The 18506-nt window shown below is 45.5% G+C and overlaps 1 protein-coding gene across 1 annotated transcript in view; it reads left to right on the plus strand.

Annotated features, from left to right (window-relative positions):
* ambp (alpha-1-microglobulin/bikunin precursor) overlaps positions 1 to 17434 on the plus strand; it is a 55798-nt gene extending 38364 nt beyond the window's left edge. The window contains exons 7-10 of the mRNA XM_078226738.1: positions 10348 to 10429; positions 10811 to 10978; positions 16665 to 16838; positions 17208 to 17434. Of these exons, the coding sequence (XP_078082864.1) occupies positions 10348 to 10429; positions 10811 to 10978; positions 16665 to 16838; positions 17208 to 17245 (462 nt within the window). The 3' untranslated portion in view covers positions 17246 to 17434. The remainder of the gene's footprint in view (positions 1 to 10347; positions 10430 to 10810; positions 10979 to 16664; positions 16839 to 17207) is intronic.
* Positions 17435 to 18506: the final 1072 nt, after the last annotated feature.

Consider the following 18506-nt stretch of genomic DNA (forward strand, 5'->3'; position numbering starts at 1 on the left):
TGGACAACCCTCTAATTCCAGGAATTAGATTGATAAATCTCCTTTGGACTGCCTCCAATGTTACTATATCCCTTTTAAGGGGAGCAAAACCACGTGCGGCCTCACCAACACATACAATTGCAAGGAATTTAATCTATGTGACTAAAAAAGGCAGTATGTGGCACCGTGGTTAGCACTGCTGCCTCACAGTAATGAGGGACTGGGTATAAATTCCGGTGTTGGGTCACTGTCTGTGTGGAGTTTGCACATTCTCCCTGTGTCTGCGTGGGTTTCCTTCAGGTGCTTCGGTTTCCCTTCACAGTCCAAAGATGTACGGGTTAGGTTGATTGACCATGTTAAATTGCCCCTTAATGTCAGGGGAACTAGCAGGGTAAATATGTGGGGTTACAGGGATAGGGCCTGGGTGGGATTGTTGTCGGTGCAGGCTTGATGGACTAAATGGCCTCCTTCTGCACTGTAGGGATTCTATGGCTCCAGACCCACAGCAATGTAATTGGACCCTAACTGTCCTCTAAAATGTCCTAGCAAGTCACAGTGCAGAAAAAGCCCTTCAGCCTGCACCGACACGCGAGAAACACCTGACCTCCCACCTAATCCTATTTACCAGCATTGGGCCCACAGCCTTGAAGGTTATGGCGTGCCAAGTGCTCATCCAGGTACTTCTTAAATGATAATTCTGCCCCACTCCCAGGCAGTACATTCCAGATCGTCAAGTGTCCAATTAGGGTTGGGCTGCCACAACCAATGAATACAAAAAACAGCCAATAACTACACTTCATGGGCCCTTGTGTATTGATTTGTGAATATCACAATCCTTGAGATGTTCAGGTCCCAAAAACCATTGCTGTCCTAAGGCAATCAGAACACTGTTCTGAATTCCACATTAAACTGAGTGCTGTGCCTTTACATTGGGCACATGTTAAGCCCCGCTAAGTAGCAATGCGAGTCCTAGTGAAGATTCCAGGACAGGAGAAGCTGTTATCAAGATGAACACACACACCTCTCACCTTTTGCAGTCATGTGTGAGGTTCCCAATGGATCCTTACTTGCCAAGCTCATTGCCATGTGTAAAGAGAGCAAGAAGCCAGCAAAGAATAATGTTCAGCCTTAAACACAGACATTACACCTACCTGCAGAGAGACAGGCATGGCAACCTATGAGTTTCTAAGATTACCAGGTGTTTTATTCAAAAACATATTTTCATAAAGTAAAAGACATTTCCAATGACATTTTGGACATGTGAATATGACGTCAGTTGCGATCACTACTTGGGCTAACCACAAACAACAGACATCAGTGCAACCGCAACATTTAAATCAATAACCTTAAGGAGCAATTCTCCCAAAGCCAAAGCATGTTCACCTGAGAAAGACAGTAAGAGTTTTAACAACACCAGGTTAAAGTCCAACAGGTTTATTTGGTAGCAAATGCCATTAGCAGATATCCACTCCATCTGACGAAGGAGCAGCGCTCCGAATGCGAATGGCATTTGCTACCAAATAAACCTGTTGGACTTTAACCTGATGTTGTTAAAACTCTTACTGTGTTCACCCCAGTCCAATGCCGGCATCTCCACAACCTGAGAAAGAGTCAGACAGGAATATTGGCCAGGCAGCACTGTGACGAATGATGTGCATTGTCTGATGTTGTGGATGTAGAATTCTAGACCACTCACTGCGGGGAAATTGTGGGAGAATCTATGCAACGAAAGAACCTAATGGGGTTTCATTGGGGGCTATTTCTGGACCCTTAAAGTACCACAAACAATTGATGCCGACTGAATAGAAATGGAATCCATGAGACTTGGAGGTGGATAGATTGAATACTTTTTACAGAAGTGAGAAGTATATACAAGGAGTGAAAACCCATGGCACTGCTGTGCATATGCTACCTCATAACCTTTCTAACCATAGAAACAAAGAAAATAGGAACAGGATAAGGCCATTTGGCTCCACCACTCTTATGATGATGGCTGACAATTCAACTCAGTAATCTGTGCCTGCATTCCTCCCATATGCTTTGGTTCCTTTAGCACCAAGAGCTTTTTCCAATTCCTTCTTGAAATTGTACAGGGTGCAATCTTTCCAAAGAAATTCTAAGGGTGCGATCTTTCCGACCCGCTGCGCTGGTCAATTAGTGTAGTGGGGAGGGAAAATTGAGCGGGAGCTGAAAAATCGAATTCATGCCTTGCATCAGATGGTTCGAGATCCTCTCAGGCAATTTTTTTCCAGTGCGAACAGCATCGCACCCAAATAGGTACAATGTCAATATCCATGTATTTGAATTGATTAACATATCTTTAGCAAGTTTGGCACAGCCCTTTCCTCCCCCCATACCTTTCACTCCCTCTCCAGCATGATGTCATGCTGGTGCAAATCTCTGATGGGCTATAAAAGTCTGGGCCAGGCACAGCAGTAGCGAAGGGGAGCAAGGAGGTAAGTTCCATTGAGCGCAGCCCCCGGACTGCATGGGGATCCTCAGGCACTTCAAAGTTGTTGGGTGGATAGGGGGCTTCATAGGTGCTGGGGTTTGGGGAGCCCAAGCCAGTCTAGGAGTCTGCAAGTCAAGGTCGCCACTGACTCCAAGCCCATGGTGTGTGCATTGTTCATGACTGCCATGGGACCCCCGAGATCCACCACCAACCCCATGAATATCGACCTGCTTCTTTGCTATCCGTCTGTTGGACAGGCACTGTGGCTGACTCCAGACCTTACGTCGCAGGCCCCACTAACAGTAACAGGCAGCAGGTCTGGCAGCTGCTGCCCAATCAAGGGGGGTCAACAGGAGTTAACACATCCTCTCACATTGCATGGATTCTGTGGTGCTGCCTTCAATGGGAACCCATCTCGTGCTGGTTGGGAGGCTGCCCCTCCCTGGTCTGGCTGAACTGCAACACATACCTGGATGACAATGCAGTGGTTGCACCCATGTCTATGCTTAAAGGGTCCTCAATGGGCACTCCCACACACCCACCCTGCTGTAGCAAGGATGTCAACAGTAAGCAACTCACTGAGGTGATGCATGGCACCGGGATTGATGTTGGGTTCCCAGTGTCCAGACTCATGACGCTGAATATTCAGGCCACAGGTTATTGGGAGTTAGTGGGGGGCCCAGGATGGGTAACTCTTCGAACTGTTTCTCTCTCTGCCACCCCACCCGCCGTTGATTTATTTTAATGATTTGGATGAGAAAATAGGAGGCATGGTTAGTAAGTTTGCAGATGACACCAAGATTGGTGGCATAGTGGACAGTGAAGAAGGTTATCTTGGATTGCAACGGGATGTTGATCAATTGGGCCTGTGGGCTGACGAATGGCAGATGGAGTTTAATTTAGAGAAATGCAAGGTGATACATTTTGGTAGATCGAACCAGGGCAGGACTTACTCAATTCATGGGAGGGTGTTCGGGAGAGTTCCAAAACAAAGAGATCTCGGGGTACAGATTCATAGCTCCTTGAAAGTGGAGTCACAGGTGGACAGAGTGGTGAAAAAGGCATTCAGCATGCTTGGTTTCATTGGTCAGAACATTGAATACAGGAGTTGGGACGTCTTGTTGAAGTTGTACAAGACATTGGTAAGGCCACATTTGGAATACTGTGTACAGCTCTGGTCACCCTATTATAGAAAGGATATTATTAAACGAGAAAGAGTGCAAAAAAGATTTACTAGGGTGCTACCGGGACTTGATGGTTTGAGTTATAAGGAGAGGCTGGGTATTCTGGGACTTTTTTCTCTGGAGCGTAGAAGGCTGAGGGGTGATCTTACAGAGGTCTACAAAATAATGAAGGACAGAGATCAGCTAGAAAGTCAATATCTTTTCCCAAAGGTAGGGGAGTCTAAAACTAGAGGGCATAGGTTTAAGGTAAGAGGGGTGAGATACAAAGGTGTCCAGAGGGGCAATTTTTTCACACAGAGGGTGGTGAGTGTCTGGAACAAGCTGCCAGACGTAGTAGTAGAGATGGTTACAATTTTGTCTTTTAAAAAGCATTTAGACAGTTACATGGGTAAGATGGGTATAGAGGGATATGGACCAAATGCGGGCAATTGGTATTAGCTTAGGGGTTTAAAAAAAAAGGGTGGCATGGATAAGTTGGGCCGAAGGGCCTGTTTCCATGCTGTAAACCTCCATGACTCTATGACTCCTTCACCGTTCAGTCCAGTCTGTGGACAACTCTGACAACTCTGCCTGATGTTCCCCTGCCAGTTTCTGCAGCTCTGTTAAAGGTCTGTAAAAGCCAAGTCCAGAGGCTCATCATCAGATTCAGACTCAGCAGGAGCCTGGTCTTCAACAGGCTTCTGAGTGTCAGAGGCCTCAGCTGTCACTACCTCAGCCAGCTGTGGACCTGTGTCTGTGACCAGATTGTGAACCCAGGCCTCCTTTAGAATGAGGTCCCACTGAGGTTTGTGTATCTATGCTGGGGATGGGTGCAGGTGAACACAGTGATGGTGCTTCCTCTGAGGATACCTCTGCTTCCTCCTTAGAGATAGTCTGGGGCTGGGCCTGCGGTGTTCAACGGATGACATCCTGCTCCTTTGCTTGCTGGAATAGAGAAAAGAGAGAATGAGTGATTGATTGAGCAGGGTCACAAAGATCACAAGAACATTAGAACATTACAGCGCAGTACAGGCCCTTCGGCCCTCGATGTTGCGCCGACCAGTGAAACCAAGCTAAAGCCCCTCTAATCTACACGATTCCAATATCATCCATATGTTTATTCAATAACCATTTGAATGCTCTTAATGTTGACGAGTCCACTACTGCTGCAGGCAGGGCATTCCACGCCCTCACCACTCTCTGTGTAAAGAACCTATCTCTAACATCTGTCCTAAATCTCTCACCCCTCAATTTAAAGCTATGTCCCCTCGTGTTAGCCATCACCATCCGAGGAAAAAGGTTCTCACTGTCCACCCTATCTAATCCTCTGATCATCTTGTATGCCTCTATTAAGTCACCTCTTAACCTTCTTCTCTATAACGAAAACAACCTCAAGTCCCTCAGCCTTTCCTCATATGATCTTCCCACCATACCAGGCAACATCCTGGTAAATCTCCTCTGCACCCTTTCCAACACTTCCACATCTTTCCCATAATGCGGCGACCAGAACTGTACGCAATACTCCAAGTGCAGCCGCACCAGAGTTTTGTACAGTTGCAGCATGACCTCATGGCTCCGAAACTCAATCCCTCTACCAATAAAAGCTAACACACCGTATGCCTTCTTAACAACCCTATCAACCTGGGTGCCAACTTTCAGGGATCTATGCACGTGGACACCCAAATCCCTCTGTTCATCCACACTAACAAGTATCTTACCATTAGCCCAGTACTCTGTATTCCTGTTACTCCTTCCAAAGTGAATCACCTCACACTTTTCCGCATTAAACTCCACTTGCCACCTCTCAGCCCAGCTCTGCAGCTTATCTATTTCCCTCTGTAACCTGCCACTTCCCTCCGCACTGTCAACAACTCCACCGACTTTAGTGTCATCTGCAAATTTACTAATCCATCCTTCTGCACCCTCATCCAGGTCATTTATAAAAATGACAAACAGCAGTGGCCCCAAAACAGATCCTTGCGGTACACCACTAGTAACTGAACTCCAGGATGAATATTTCCCATCAACGACCACCCTCTGTTTTCTTACAGCTAGCCAATTCCTGATCCAAACCACTAAATCACCCGCAATCCCATGTGTCCGTATTTTCTGCAATAGCTCACCATGGGGAAACTTATCAAACGCTTTGCTGAAATCCATATACACCACATCACATCAACCGCTTTACCCTCATCCACCTCTTTGGTCACCTTCTCAAAGAACTCAATAAGATTTGTGAGGCACGACCTACCCTTCACAAAACCGTGCTGACTATCCCTAATCAAATTATTCCTTTCTAGATTATTGTAAATCCTATCTCTCATAATCCTTTCCAAAACTTTGCCCACAACAGAAGTAAGGCTCACCGGTCTATAATTACCAGGGTTGTCCCTACTCCCCTTCTTGAACAAGGGGACAACATTTGCTCTCCTCCAGTCTTCTGGCACTGTTCCTGTAGACAATGACGACACAAAGATCAAAGCCAAATGCTCTGCAATCTCCTCTTTAGCCTTCCAGAGAATCCTAGGATAAATCCCATCCGGCCCAGGGGACTTATCTATTTTTACCCTTTCCAGAATTGCTAACACCTCCTCCTTCTGAACCTCAATCCCGTCCAGTCCAACAGCCTGCATCTCAGTACTCCCCTCGACAACACTGTCCCTCTCCAGTGTGAATACCGACGAAAAATATTCATTTAGTGCCTCTCCCATCTCTTCAGACTCCACGCACAACTTCCCACTACTGTCCTTGACTGGCCCTAATCTTACCCTAGTCATTCTTTTACTCCTGACATACCTATAGAAAGCTTTAGGGTTTTCCTTGATCCTACCTGCCAAAGACTTCTCATGTCCCCTCCTGGCTCTTCTTAACTCTTTCTTTAGGTCCTTCCTGGCTAACTTGTAACTCTCAAGTGCCCTAACTGAGCCTTCACGTCTCACCTTAACATAAGTCTCCTTCTTCCTCTTCAGAAGAGATTCAACCTCTTTCGTAAACCACGGTTCCCTCACACGACTGCTTCCTCCCTGCCTGACAGGTACATATTTATCAAGGACGCGTAGTAGCTGTTCCTTGAACAAGCTCCACATTACAATTGTGCCCATCCCCTGCAGTTTCCTTCCCCAACCTATGCCACCTAAATCTCGCCTAATCGCATCATAATTTCCTTTCCCCCAGCTATAACTCTTGCCCTTTGGTATATACCTATCCCTTTCCATTGCTCAGGTAAATGTAATCGAATTGTGGTCACTATCACCAAAGTGCTCACCTACCTCCAAATCTAACACCTGGCCTGGTTCATTACCCAGTACCAAATCCAATGTGGCCTTGCCTCTTGTTGGTCTATCTATGTACTGTGTCAGGAAACCCTCCTGCACACATTGGACAAAAACTGACCCCTCTAAAGTACTCGAACTATAGCTTTTCCAGTCAATATTTGTAAAGTTAAAGTCCCCCAGTACAACTACCCTGTTACTTTCGCTCCTATCCAGAATCATCTTTGCAATCCTTTCCTCTACATCTCTGGAGCTTTTCGGAGGTCTATAAAAAACTCCCAACAGGGTGACCTCTCCTTTCCTGTTTCTAACCACAGCCCAAACTACCTCAGTAGACGAGTCCTCATCAAATGTCCTTTCATGCCACCGTAATACAGTCCTTGACTAACAATGCCACACCTCCCCCTCTTTTACCACCTTCCCTGCACTTACTGAAACATCTAAACCCCGGAACCTGCAACAACCATTCCTGTCCCTGCTCTATCCATGTCTCTGAGATGGCCACAACATCGAAATCCCAGGTACCAACCCATGCTGCAAGCTCACCCACCTTATTCCGGATGCTCCTGGCGTTGAAGTATACACACTTCAAACCACCTTCCTGCCTGCCAGTCCACTCCTGCGACTCTGAAACCTCATCCATGACCTCACTACTCTCAACCTCCTGTACACTGGAGCTACAATTCAGGTACCCATCCCCCTGCTGAATTAGTTTAAACCCTCCCGAAGAGCATTAGCAAATTCCCCCCCCCCCCCCCCCCCCAACCCCCCCCACCCCCCCCCCCCCCCCCCCCCGCAAGATATTGGTACCCCTCTGGTTCAAGTGCAGACCATCCTGTTTGTAGAGGTCCCACCTACCCCAGAAAGAGCCCCAATTGTCCAGGTATCTGAAACCCTCCCTCCTGCACCATCCCTGTAACCACGTGTTCAACTGTTCTCTCTCCCTATTCCTCTCCTCACTATCACGTGGCACGGGTAACAAACCAGAGATAACAACTTTGTTTGTTCTCGCCCTAAGCTTCCACCCTAACTCCCTGAATTTCTGCCTTACATCCCCATCCCTTTTCCTACCTATGTCTTGAGTGCCTATGTGAACCACAACTTGGGGCTGGTCCCCCTCCCCCTTAAGGATTTCGAAAACACGATCCGAGACATCATGGACTCTGGCTCCTGGGAGGCAACACACCAACCGCGAGTCTCTCTCGTTCCCGCAGAATCTCCTATCCGTCCCTCTAACTATGGAGTCCCCAATGACTAATCCTCTACTCCTCTCCCCCCTTCCCTTCTGAGCCACAAGGACAGACTCTGAGCCAGTGACCTGTACACCATGGCTTACCCCTGCTAAGTCGTTCCCCCCAACAGCATCCAAAAGTGTACTATCCCCAATTTCTACAACATTTCTTTTTTTCTCCCCCCACTCCCTGTACCCTGGTGCTGTGGTCAGTTTGCTCATCCTCCCTTTCCCTCCCCTTCTGAGCTGCTGGGCCGGACTCTGCGCCGGAGGCACGGCCACTGTTGCTTCCCCCAGGTAGGCTGCTCCCCGCAACAGCACTCAAACAGGAGTACTTATTTTGAATCACTCGCAATCATTCCCATATCTTGTCGATGTATACTGGATGCATCTTCACTGACTTGTTTGGGGAGGTCAATCTCGCTTTCTGCACAGGAACGATCTCTCTCCTCTCCTGCAAGTTCTGCGGCCTGTTCCATGAAGCGTGAGAGGGTAGGGATCTCAGGGGTGCCCCCTCCAGTGCTGGAATGCTCTCTTTTTTGTTGTTGGCAATTTTATGCTGCAGAAATATTGGCGATGAACGCGGTGGATGAAAGAACAGTTCAGAAGGCAACATGCTTAACGTCACTGCTTAACGTCACTGCTGAGCTTTCCCCAGTAAATGATTTGTCCAGGAATTTATGTAAGATGGAGAGCTTAAAATGGCTGATGTTCCATCTGCTGACTGTGTGTGACATTCCTGTGGCTCGAACTTTTAGACTGCCTGTGACCCATACAAGAGTATGAGGCTGCAGTGAGGATCTTCCCATGTTGGAATAGGAGATCATTCAGCTGTTTCCTGCACTGCTGGCCACTCCGCTTTTGGGGACCACAGGCACTGACCTCCCTGGTGATCTCTTCCCAGGTGTAGTCAGGTGGGTGACCCACCTCTTCCCATCCTGAGGAAAGAGGACCTCATGTTGTTCCTCAATGGCCTGGAAGAGCTTCCCCAGGGAGGATTCACTGGAACGTGGGGATGTAGGATGTGCTTCCGTTTGGGTGTCATAGTGGACATCTTATCCACTGCACCTGGTTTGTACTCAGTGAAAGTCTGTCTAAATGCTGTTTAAATGTGATGCCAGGACCTAACCGTGAGACGGTCCGATCACTACCTGTCTCACCATGCAATTTGTCGGGTTCCTTGCTGATGCATAATTGATGAGTTGAAAAGTGGAAGATGACGCGTGTTCTGCTGTCCTGGGTATCAAGCTGAATTTCTCGTTCACCACTGAATTTAGTCTCCAGAAAGGAAGATCCTGGCTGTGGAGTGAGAATTGAGCTCAGAGCTCCTTGCCGGAATTTTACTGGCAAGAAAAGGCTCACAGGACAGCATTCTCCATTGGCCTCGGGCGGGTAAGGAGGTAAAATTCCGGCATCTGTCTCAGAGTCCGGGCACCTCAACCTCTCTTCTACAATATTGGCTAAGGGTCAGAAAGTAAAGAGTGGTGGTGAACGGCTGTGTTTTTAGACTGGAAGGAAGGACTGTGTGGTGTTCTGTTGGGGTTAGTATTGGAATCTCCGCTCTTCCTGATGATTTATCACTGAACTTGGGTTTTCAGGGCATCATTTCCCTGTTTGCAATGGGATGAAATTTGTAAATGAATTGAGGAGGACAGTAACAGTGTTCAGGAGGACACAGGCAGACTGGAGAAATGGGCAGACACACTGGATGAAGTTTAGAACATGAAAAGTACATTGTGGAAGGAACAATGAAGAAAAGCAATCTGAAATAAACATTACAGTTTTAAATAGGACGAAGGAACAGGCACTAAGGGCTGTATATACACAAATATTCAAAAGTAACAAGACAAGGTGAGAATGCTGTTAAAAATGCATATGGGATTGTTCTATTTCATTAAGAGGACGAAAGAAGAAAACCAGGAATAGTGAAGTGAGATGAACTGAGTGGGGTATCCTAGGGACCGGTGCTGTAAAAACCCATTTAACTGAACACATCACATAGTTTGTTTGCATTTGAATGTGTTTGTTTCAGACATTCCTTCATCCAATTGTCTGAAATAAATTCGAACAAAGTTTGTATGAAGTTTGTTTCTGCTCTGATTAGATGTACAGCTGCTTTTTATCACCAGATTGTATATTGTGTAACTGAATCCCAAGGTTCTGTGAGCTTAAACTAGACAAAACATTCTTCACATTTCTGATCATGATGTGATTACTGATATGTTTACTCCACCTCTCTGTCTGCACAAGGATCGTACACGGAGAGCACTAGGAGAAGAAGAGGAGGAAGGATCTGCCTTTGGACAACTCATGAACAGAACACGTGGTGCAGGTGGGAACAGCATGGGATACAGTACTGAAGACAACAATGCTTACAAGACTAGTGATATTATTGTGAGCAGAATGGGATACAGTACTGAGTACAACAATGCTTACGAGACGAGTGATATTATTGTGAGCAGAATGGGATACAGTACTGAGTACAACAATGGGTACAAGACTGGGGTGATATTACTGTGAACAGAATGGGATATAGCACTCAGTGAAATATTTTATACAACACTGTGAGAGTAACTGTGAGGATTGATTCTGATTTCTGGCTTATGCAGTGTAAGGGTTGGACTCTTTATCTGGACTCAGATATGTGATTTGAGGTTTAGAGGTTTTATGTATCCATTGATAAATTAATCTTGTCACTTTCCTTTATCTGAAGAATCCTGCCAACTGAAACCTGATGCTGGTCCCTGCTTTGGTCTTGAACTGAGATTATATTACAACCACACCTCGATGACTTGTGAGAAGTTTAATTATGGCGGTTGTCTTGGAAACGGGAACAATTTTAAAGCTGATCGCGAATGTTTGCAGACCTGCAGGACCGTGGGTGAGAAAATAGGTGGAATTTTCCCATATTTCTTCAAAGTGTCAGTTCCGTTGGGAAAACTGGTGAGAAAACCGGTGAGAATCCCACCACCGGCAGTAAAATCGCACTGAATATTGAGCCTCTTTAGCAATTTCTGTTTCCCATGTGATTCAGGCTGTACTCTTGTGCAGCTTGGCTCTGATTCACTTGCCCTGGGAAAGTTAATCTTTGCAAGCAGTGGGGCACTCCTTTTAAACGCCTCCCCAACAACACCTCCCCAACACCACCCACCCCCCGCCCCCCCCCCGCCCCCCCTCAGCACTTGTTCCAAGTCCAGTCAGGGGGAAGCCAACACCAAGATTCTTAGAGGGCGTGCTCACTAATGATATGGTAATGTATTAAAATAACGCTCCCGGCCTTCCATAATTCTTTTCTGGTTGCACTCATTTTCCAATTCCCGCCAAATTTTCCACTGCTGTCGGTTTTCCCTCTGACTGCTAATCAGTTTTAAAAGCTTTCAAAGTTTATTTATTAGTGACACAAGTAGGCTTCCATTAACACTGCAATGAAGCTACTGTGAAAATCCCCACACTTCGGCACCTGTTCGGGTACACTCAGGGAGAATTTTGCATGGCCAACGCACCTAACCAGCACATCTTTCAGACTGTGGGAGGAAACCGGATCACCCGCAGGAAACCCACGCAGACATGGGGAGAACATGCAGACTCCACACAAACAGTGACCCTAGCCAGGAATCGGACCTGATCGCTGGCGCTGTGAGGCAGGAGTGTTAACCACTGTACCACCGTGCCGCCCATAAGATGAGGGCTCACAACTGCACGTCCCAAACTCAAACAGCAAGTTTTTATTTCCTCTTTTCAACAGTGAGTGCACATTCCTGTGTTTCTACAGTGTGTACATTCCTATATTTCCACAGTGGGTGTACACTCCTGTGTTTCTACAGTGAGTGTACATTCCTGTGTTTCTACAGCGAGTGTACATTCCTGTGTTTCTACAGTGTGTGTACATTCTTGTGTTTCAACAGCAAGTGTACATTCCTGTGTTTCTACCGTGTGTACATTCGTGTATTTCAACAGTGAGTGCACATTCCTGTGTTTCTACAGTGTGTACATTCCTGTGTTTCTACAGTGTGTACATTCCTGTGTTTCAACAGTGTGTACATTCATGTGTTTCTACAGTGCGTGCATTCTGTGTTTCTACAGTATGTGTACATTTCTGTATTTTTACAGTGAGTGTACATTCCTGTGTTTTTACGGTGTGTACATTCCTATGTTTCTACAGTGAGTGTACATTCCTGTCTTCCTACAGTGTGTACATTCCTGTGTTTCTGCAATGTGTACATTCCTGTGTTTCTGCAATGTGTACATTCCTGTGTTTCTACGGTGTGTACATTCCTATGTTTCTACAGTGAGTGTACATTCCTGTCTTCCTACAGTGTGTACATTCCTGTCTTCCTACAGTGTGTACATTCCTGTGTTTCTGCAATGTGCACATTCCTGTGTTTCTGCAGTGTGCTCATTCCTGCTTCTACAGTGTGTACACTCCTGTGTTTCCATAGTGAGTGTACAATTCCTGTGTTTCTACAGTGCGTGTATATTCCTGTGTTTCTACAGTGTGTACATTCCTGTGTTTCTACAGTGTGTACATTCCTGTGTTTCTACAGTGTGTACATTCCTGTGTTTCTGCAGTGTGTACACTCCTGTGTTTCTACAGTGTGTACACTCCTATGTTTCTATAGTAAGTGTACATTCCTGTGTTTCTACAGTGAGTGTACATTCCTGTGTTTCTGCAGTGAGTGTACATTCCTGTGTTTCTGCAGTGAGTGTGCATTCTGATGTTTCTTCAGTGTGTACATTCCTATATTTCTACAGTGAGTGTACATTCCTGTCTTTCTACAGTGTGTACATTCCTGTGTTTCTACAGTGAGTGTACATTCCTGTGTTTCTACAGTGTGTGCATTCCTGTGTTTCTACAGTGTGCACATTCCTCTGTTTCTGCCTTGTGTACATTCCCGTGTATCTACAGTGAGTGTACATTCCTGTGGTTCTACAGTGTGTATATTCCTGTGTTTCTACAGCAAGTGTACATTCCTGTGTTTCTACAGTGTGTGTACATTCCTGTGTTTCTACAGTGTGTATATTCCTGTTTTACTACAGTGTGTACATTCCTGTGTTTCTACAGTGTGTACATTCCTGTGTTTCTGCAATGTGTACATTCCTGTGTTTCTACAGTGTGTACATTCCTGTGTTTCTGCAGTGTGTACATTCCTGTGTTTCCAGTGAGTGTACAATTCCTGTGTTTCTACAGTGTGTACATTCCTGTGTTTCGACAGTGTGTACATTCCTGTGTTTCTGCAGTGTGTACACTCCTGTGTTTCTGCAGTGTGTATATTCCTGTGTTTCTACAGTGACTGTATATTCCTGTGTTTCTGCAGTGAGTGTGCATTCTGATGTTTCTACAGTGTGTACATTCCTATGTTTCTACTGTGAGTGTACATTCCTGTGTTTCCACAGTGTGTACATTCCTGTGTTTCTGCAGTGAGTGTGCATTCTGATGTTTCTACAGTGTGTACATTCCTGTGTTTCCACAGTGTGTACATTCCTGTGGTTCCACAGGGAGCGTACATTCCTGCATTTCTACTGTCTGAATATTCCAGTGTTTCTACAGTGAGTGTACATTCCTGTGCTTCTACAGTGAGTGTACATTCCTGTGTTTCTACAGTGTGTGCATTCCTGTGTTTCTGCCTTGTGTACATTCCCGTGTTTCTACAGTGAGTGTACATTGGGCGGCACGGTAGCACAGTGGTTAGCACTGCTGCTTCACAGCTCCAGGGACCTGGGTTCGATTCCCGGCTTGGGTCACTGTCTGTGTGGAGTTTGCACATTCTCCTCGTGTCTGCGTGGGTTTCCTCCGGGTGCTCCGGTTTCCTCCCACAGTCTCCAGGAATGAGTGTACATTCCTGTGTTTCTGCAGTGAGGGTACATTCCTGTGTTTCTACAGTGAGTGTACATTCCTGTGTTTCTAGTGTGTACATTCCTGTGGTTCCACAGGGAGTGTACATTCCTGCATTTCTACAGTCTGTATATTCCTGTGTTTCTACAGTGAGTGTACATTCCTGTATTTCTACGGTCTGTATATTCCTGTGTTTCTACAGTGGGTGTACATTCCTCTGTACAGTGAGTGTAGATTCCCGTGTTTCTACAGTGTGTACATTCCTGTGTTTCTACAGTGTGTGCAGTCCTGTGTTTCTACAGTGTGTGCAGTCCTGTGTTTCTACAGTGTGTACATTCCTGTGTTTCTGCAGTGAGCGTTCATTCCTGTGTTTCTACAGTGAGTGTACATTCCTGTGTTTCCACAGTGTGTCCATTACTGTGTTTCTACAGAGTGTACATTCCTGTGGTTCCACAGGGAGTGTACATTTATGCATTTCTACAGTCTGTATATTCCTATGTTTCCACAGTGGGTGTACATTCCTGTGTTTCTACAGTGAATGTACATTCCTGTGCTTCTACAGTGTGCACATTCCCGTGTTTCTACAGTGAGTGTACATTCCTGTGTTTCTGCAGTGAGCATACATTCCTGTGTTTCTACGGTGAGTGTACATTCCTGTGTTTCCGCAGTGTGTCCGTTACTGTGTTTCTACAGTGTGTACATTCCTGTGGTTCCACAGGGAGTGTACATTCCTGCATTTCTACAGTCTGTACATTCCTGTGTTTCTACAGTGAGTGTACATTCCTGTGTTTCTGCAGTGAGTGTACATTCCTGTGTTTCTACAGTGAGTGTACATTCCTGTGTTTCTAGTGTGTACATTCCTGTGGTTCCACAGGGAGTGTACATTCCTGCATTTCTACAGTCTGTATATTCCTGTGTTTCTACAGTGAGTGTACATTCCTGTATTTCTACGGTCTGTATATTCCTGTGTTTCTACAGTGGGTGTACATTCCTCTGTACAGTGAGTGTAGATTCCCGTGTTTCTACAGTGTGTACATTCCTGTGTTTCTATTCCCTGCCTATTCATGTATCTATGCAGATGCCTCTTGAACGTTGGTATAAAATTTGCTTCCAGCAGCGTGTTCCAGGCATTTTGATTTGATTTAATTTATTATTGTCATATGTATTAACATACAGTGAAAAGTATTGTTTCTCGTGCTATACAGACAAAACATACCATTGATAGAGAAGGAAACGAAAGAGTGCAGAATGTAGTGTTACAGTCATAGCTGGGTTGTAGCGAAAGATCAACCTAATGCAAGGTAAGTCCATTCAAAAGTCTGACAGCAGCAGGGAAGAAGCTGTTCTCGAGTCGGTTGATACGTGACCTCAGACTTTTGTATGAGGATGTCCAGGGTACGTCGTGTCCTTCATTATGCTGGCTGCTTTGCCGAGGCAGCAGGAACTGTAGACAGAGTCAATGGATGGGAGGCTGGATTGCATGATGGATTGGGCTACATTCACGACCTTTTGTAGTTGCATTTACCACCCTCTGTGTGAAAAACTTGCCCCTTACATCTCTTTTAAACTTTCTCCCTCTCACTTTCAACCTATGCCCCCGGGTAATTGACCCTTTGACCCTGGGAAAAAGACTATCCACTCTATTCAAGACAGTCACAATCTTGTAAACTTCTCTCAGGTCCCCTCCTCATCTTCTGACGCTTCAATGAAAACAATTCAAGTTTGATCAACCTTTCTTCATTGCCTGTATCCTTCAAATGAGGCAACATTCTGGTAAATCTTTTCTGCACTATTTCCAATGCATCAACATCCTTCTGGTAGTGTGGTGACCAGAATTGTACACAACACTCCAAATGCGGCCGAACCTTGTGAATAAAACAGCATGAAAAGTAATGTAAAATCTCATCCAAAACTCTAGCTTTGGATTCCTCTGTATTTTAGTTAAAAATGGAAGCAGCCTCAAATACAGGACCAGACAACAGTACAATCGCACAGCATGTAATGACATGTCAAACAGGAGAAAATGTTGTGGTGGAAATTAGCATTTACCACTTTCTGGTGAATCCATGTCAATCTTATAATGAGGACTACAGTATGCCAGTCTGTGTGTATATCTCTCTGCATACACCAACCTATGTGCTCTCAGTCATGGTATACCAATGTGTGCACATTCTTGGGTGCAGTATTTCTCAGAGCGGATCCATTACAAGTGAATGGATGGAGTAACTGCTCCAAACAATTGAAAAAGATGCACAATACTAATGCTGGTTGGATGGGGGAAGATTATATTTCCTCCAAGTTCTGCCCTGTTGCTCCCAATGGGCATTGTGATGCTTTTAATAATGATACCAGCCACTCATATGGGATTGTGTCGATGCATTGTGCATTGATTTATTTGGACGGGATACATAGGAATATATTTACAAAGGTGTAAGTCTGAAAAGCACATTAGTAGCAGAGCTGTGTATGCGTGTGCTCTGCTCACAAGCAAAAGTGAAACTAAGACTGGATTACATGACACAGTTCCTTTCGAGTGAACATCATTCTCAATCATTATTTTGTACTCAGTTCATCTTTCTGTGTCTTGATGGAAAATTTCAGAAGGCTATTCTACAATAGAGGCTTCACAGCCAAGTCTAATTGTGTCTTTAACCAATGTTGTAGATTCTCAGCCTGCCTGCTACCTCTGCCTCAATGATCGTCTCTCTAACACGAGTTTGTTTCTCTCTTAAAGCTGCCTGTAGATTGCCGATAGAAGCTGGCCCGTGCAAATCCATGGTTGATCTCTGGGCATTTGACTCGGTTATTGGTAAATGTGTTCCCTTCAAGTACAGTGGGTGTCAAGGAAACGGCAACAAGTTCTACACCCGGAAAGAGTGTGAGGAATACTGTGATGTAGTTCCGGAAGGTACTGCATGTGTTTCTTTAAATCTGTATCCCAGTTGAATCCTGTTATATTTTAGCTGACTCCATCTCCTGGTCACTTCCATTTCATGGGGTTGAAATGGTAGAACTCACAGTCACCAATCAAATTCTGCTGGTGGCGTTAGTCAGATAGTCCGAGCACAGGTGTCCAAGGGAAGAAATACAGGCAAAAATCTGAAGCTTTGCACGTTTGACAGGATGGAGGCTAAATATCGTTAAAAGGACAGAACAACCCTGAGAGTTAAGGGCAAGGACAGGACGGAAAGAAACTGCTCGATGCTGCATGTATTGTTACACTGAGGCACTAACCTGCAACGGACTGCGAGCTAACTGTTCCTACTCTCTTTTCCAGGAGAGGATGAGCTTCTGGTTGTTCCAAAGAAAGTGTAGCCGGAAATAAAAGAAGAAAAAGTTGAAAGCAACAATGGAAATTAAAGAGATGATTTAAGACGATCCATCAGACACATCGCGTGGACCTGATCCTAACGTCAGAAGGGAGAGAGTTTACACAAATTCAGGCTCAATATTGTGATGATGCTTTCAAACATATTGACCAATATAATTACTTAATCAAATCAATCATTTGTCTCGAGTGTCTAGAATTGTTAAATATACAATGTTGTAATCCCCAGGCTGTTGATAGTGGGAGATTCAGTGATAGTAATGCCATTGAGTCATCACAACCATCTTCCTTTGTGCCAGGTATGACTCCAACCAGTTTGACCCTGATTCCCACTGACTTCATCTTTGCTGGGGCTCCTTGATGGCACACTTGGTCAAATGCTGCCTTGATGTCAAGGGCAGTCACTCTTATCTCACCTCTGTTTGAGCCAAGGCTGAATGAGGTACGGAGCTGAGTAACCCTGTCATAACCCAAACTGAGCCCACGAGCCCTGTGCACTCATACAGCAAGACCTAGAACAGATTTAGAACATAGAACATAGAACAGTACAGCACAGAACAGGCCCTTCGGCCCACGATGTTGTGCCGAGCTTTGTCTGAAACCCAGATCAAGCTATTTCCTCCCTATCATCCCGAAGTACTCCATGTGCCTATCCAATAGCTTCTTAAATGTTCCAAAAGTTTCTGACTCCACTATCCCTGCAGGCAGTCCATTCTACACCCCAACCACTCTCTGAGTAAAAAACCCACCTCGGACATCCTTCCTATATCTCCCACCATGAACCCTATAGTTATGCCCCCTAGTTACCGCTCCATTCACCCGAGGAAATAGTCTTTGAACGTTCACTCTATCAATCCCCCTCATCATCTTATAAACCTCTATCAAGTCTCCTCTCAACCTCCTGCGCTCCAAAGAGAAAAGCCCAAGTTCCCTCAACCTTTCCTCATAAGACCTACCCTCCAAACCAGGCAGCATCCTGGTAAATCTCCTTTGCACTCTTTCCAGTGTCTCCACATCCTTCTTGTAGTGAGGTGACCAGAACTGCACACAATATTCCAAATGTGGTCTCACCAAGGTCCTGTACAGTTGCAGCATAACCCCACGGCTCTTAAACTCAAACCCCCTGTTAATGAACGCCAACACACTATAGGCCTTCTTCACGGCTCTATCCACTTGAGTGGCAACCTTCAGAGATCTATGGATATGAACCCCAAGATCTCTCTGTTCCTCCACAGTCTCCAGAACCCT

Source organism: Mustelus asterias, chromosome 13 (genome assembly GCF_964213995.1).
Source record: "Mustelus asterias chromosome 13, sMusAst1.hap1.1, whole genome shotgun sequence".
Taxonomy (NCBI): domain Eukaryota; kingdom Metazoa; phylum Chordata; class Chondrichthyes; order Carcharhiniformes; family Triakidae; genus Mustelus; species Mustelus asterias.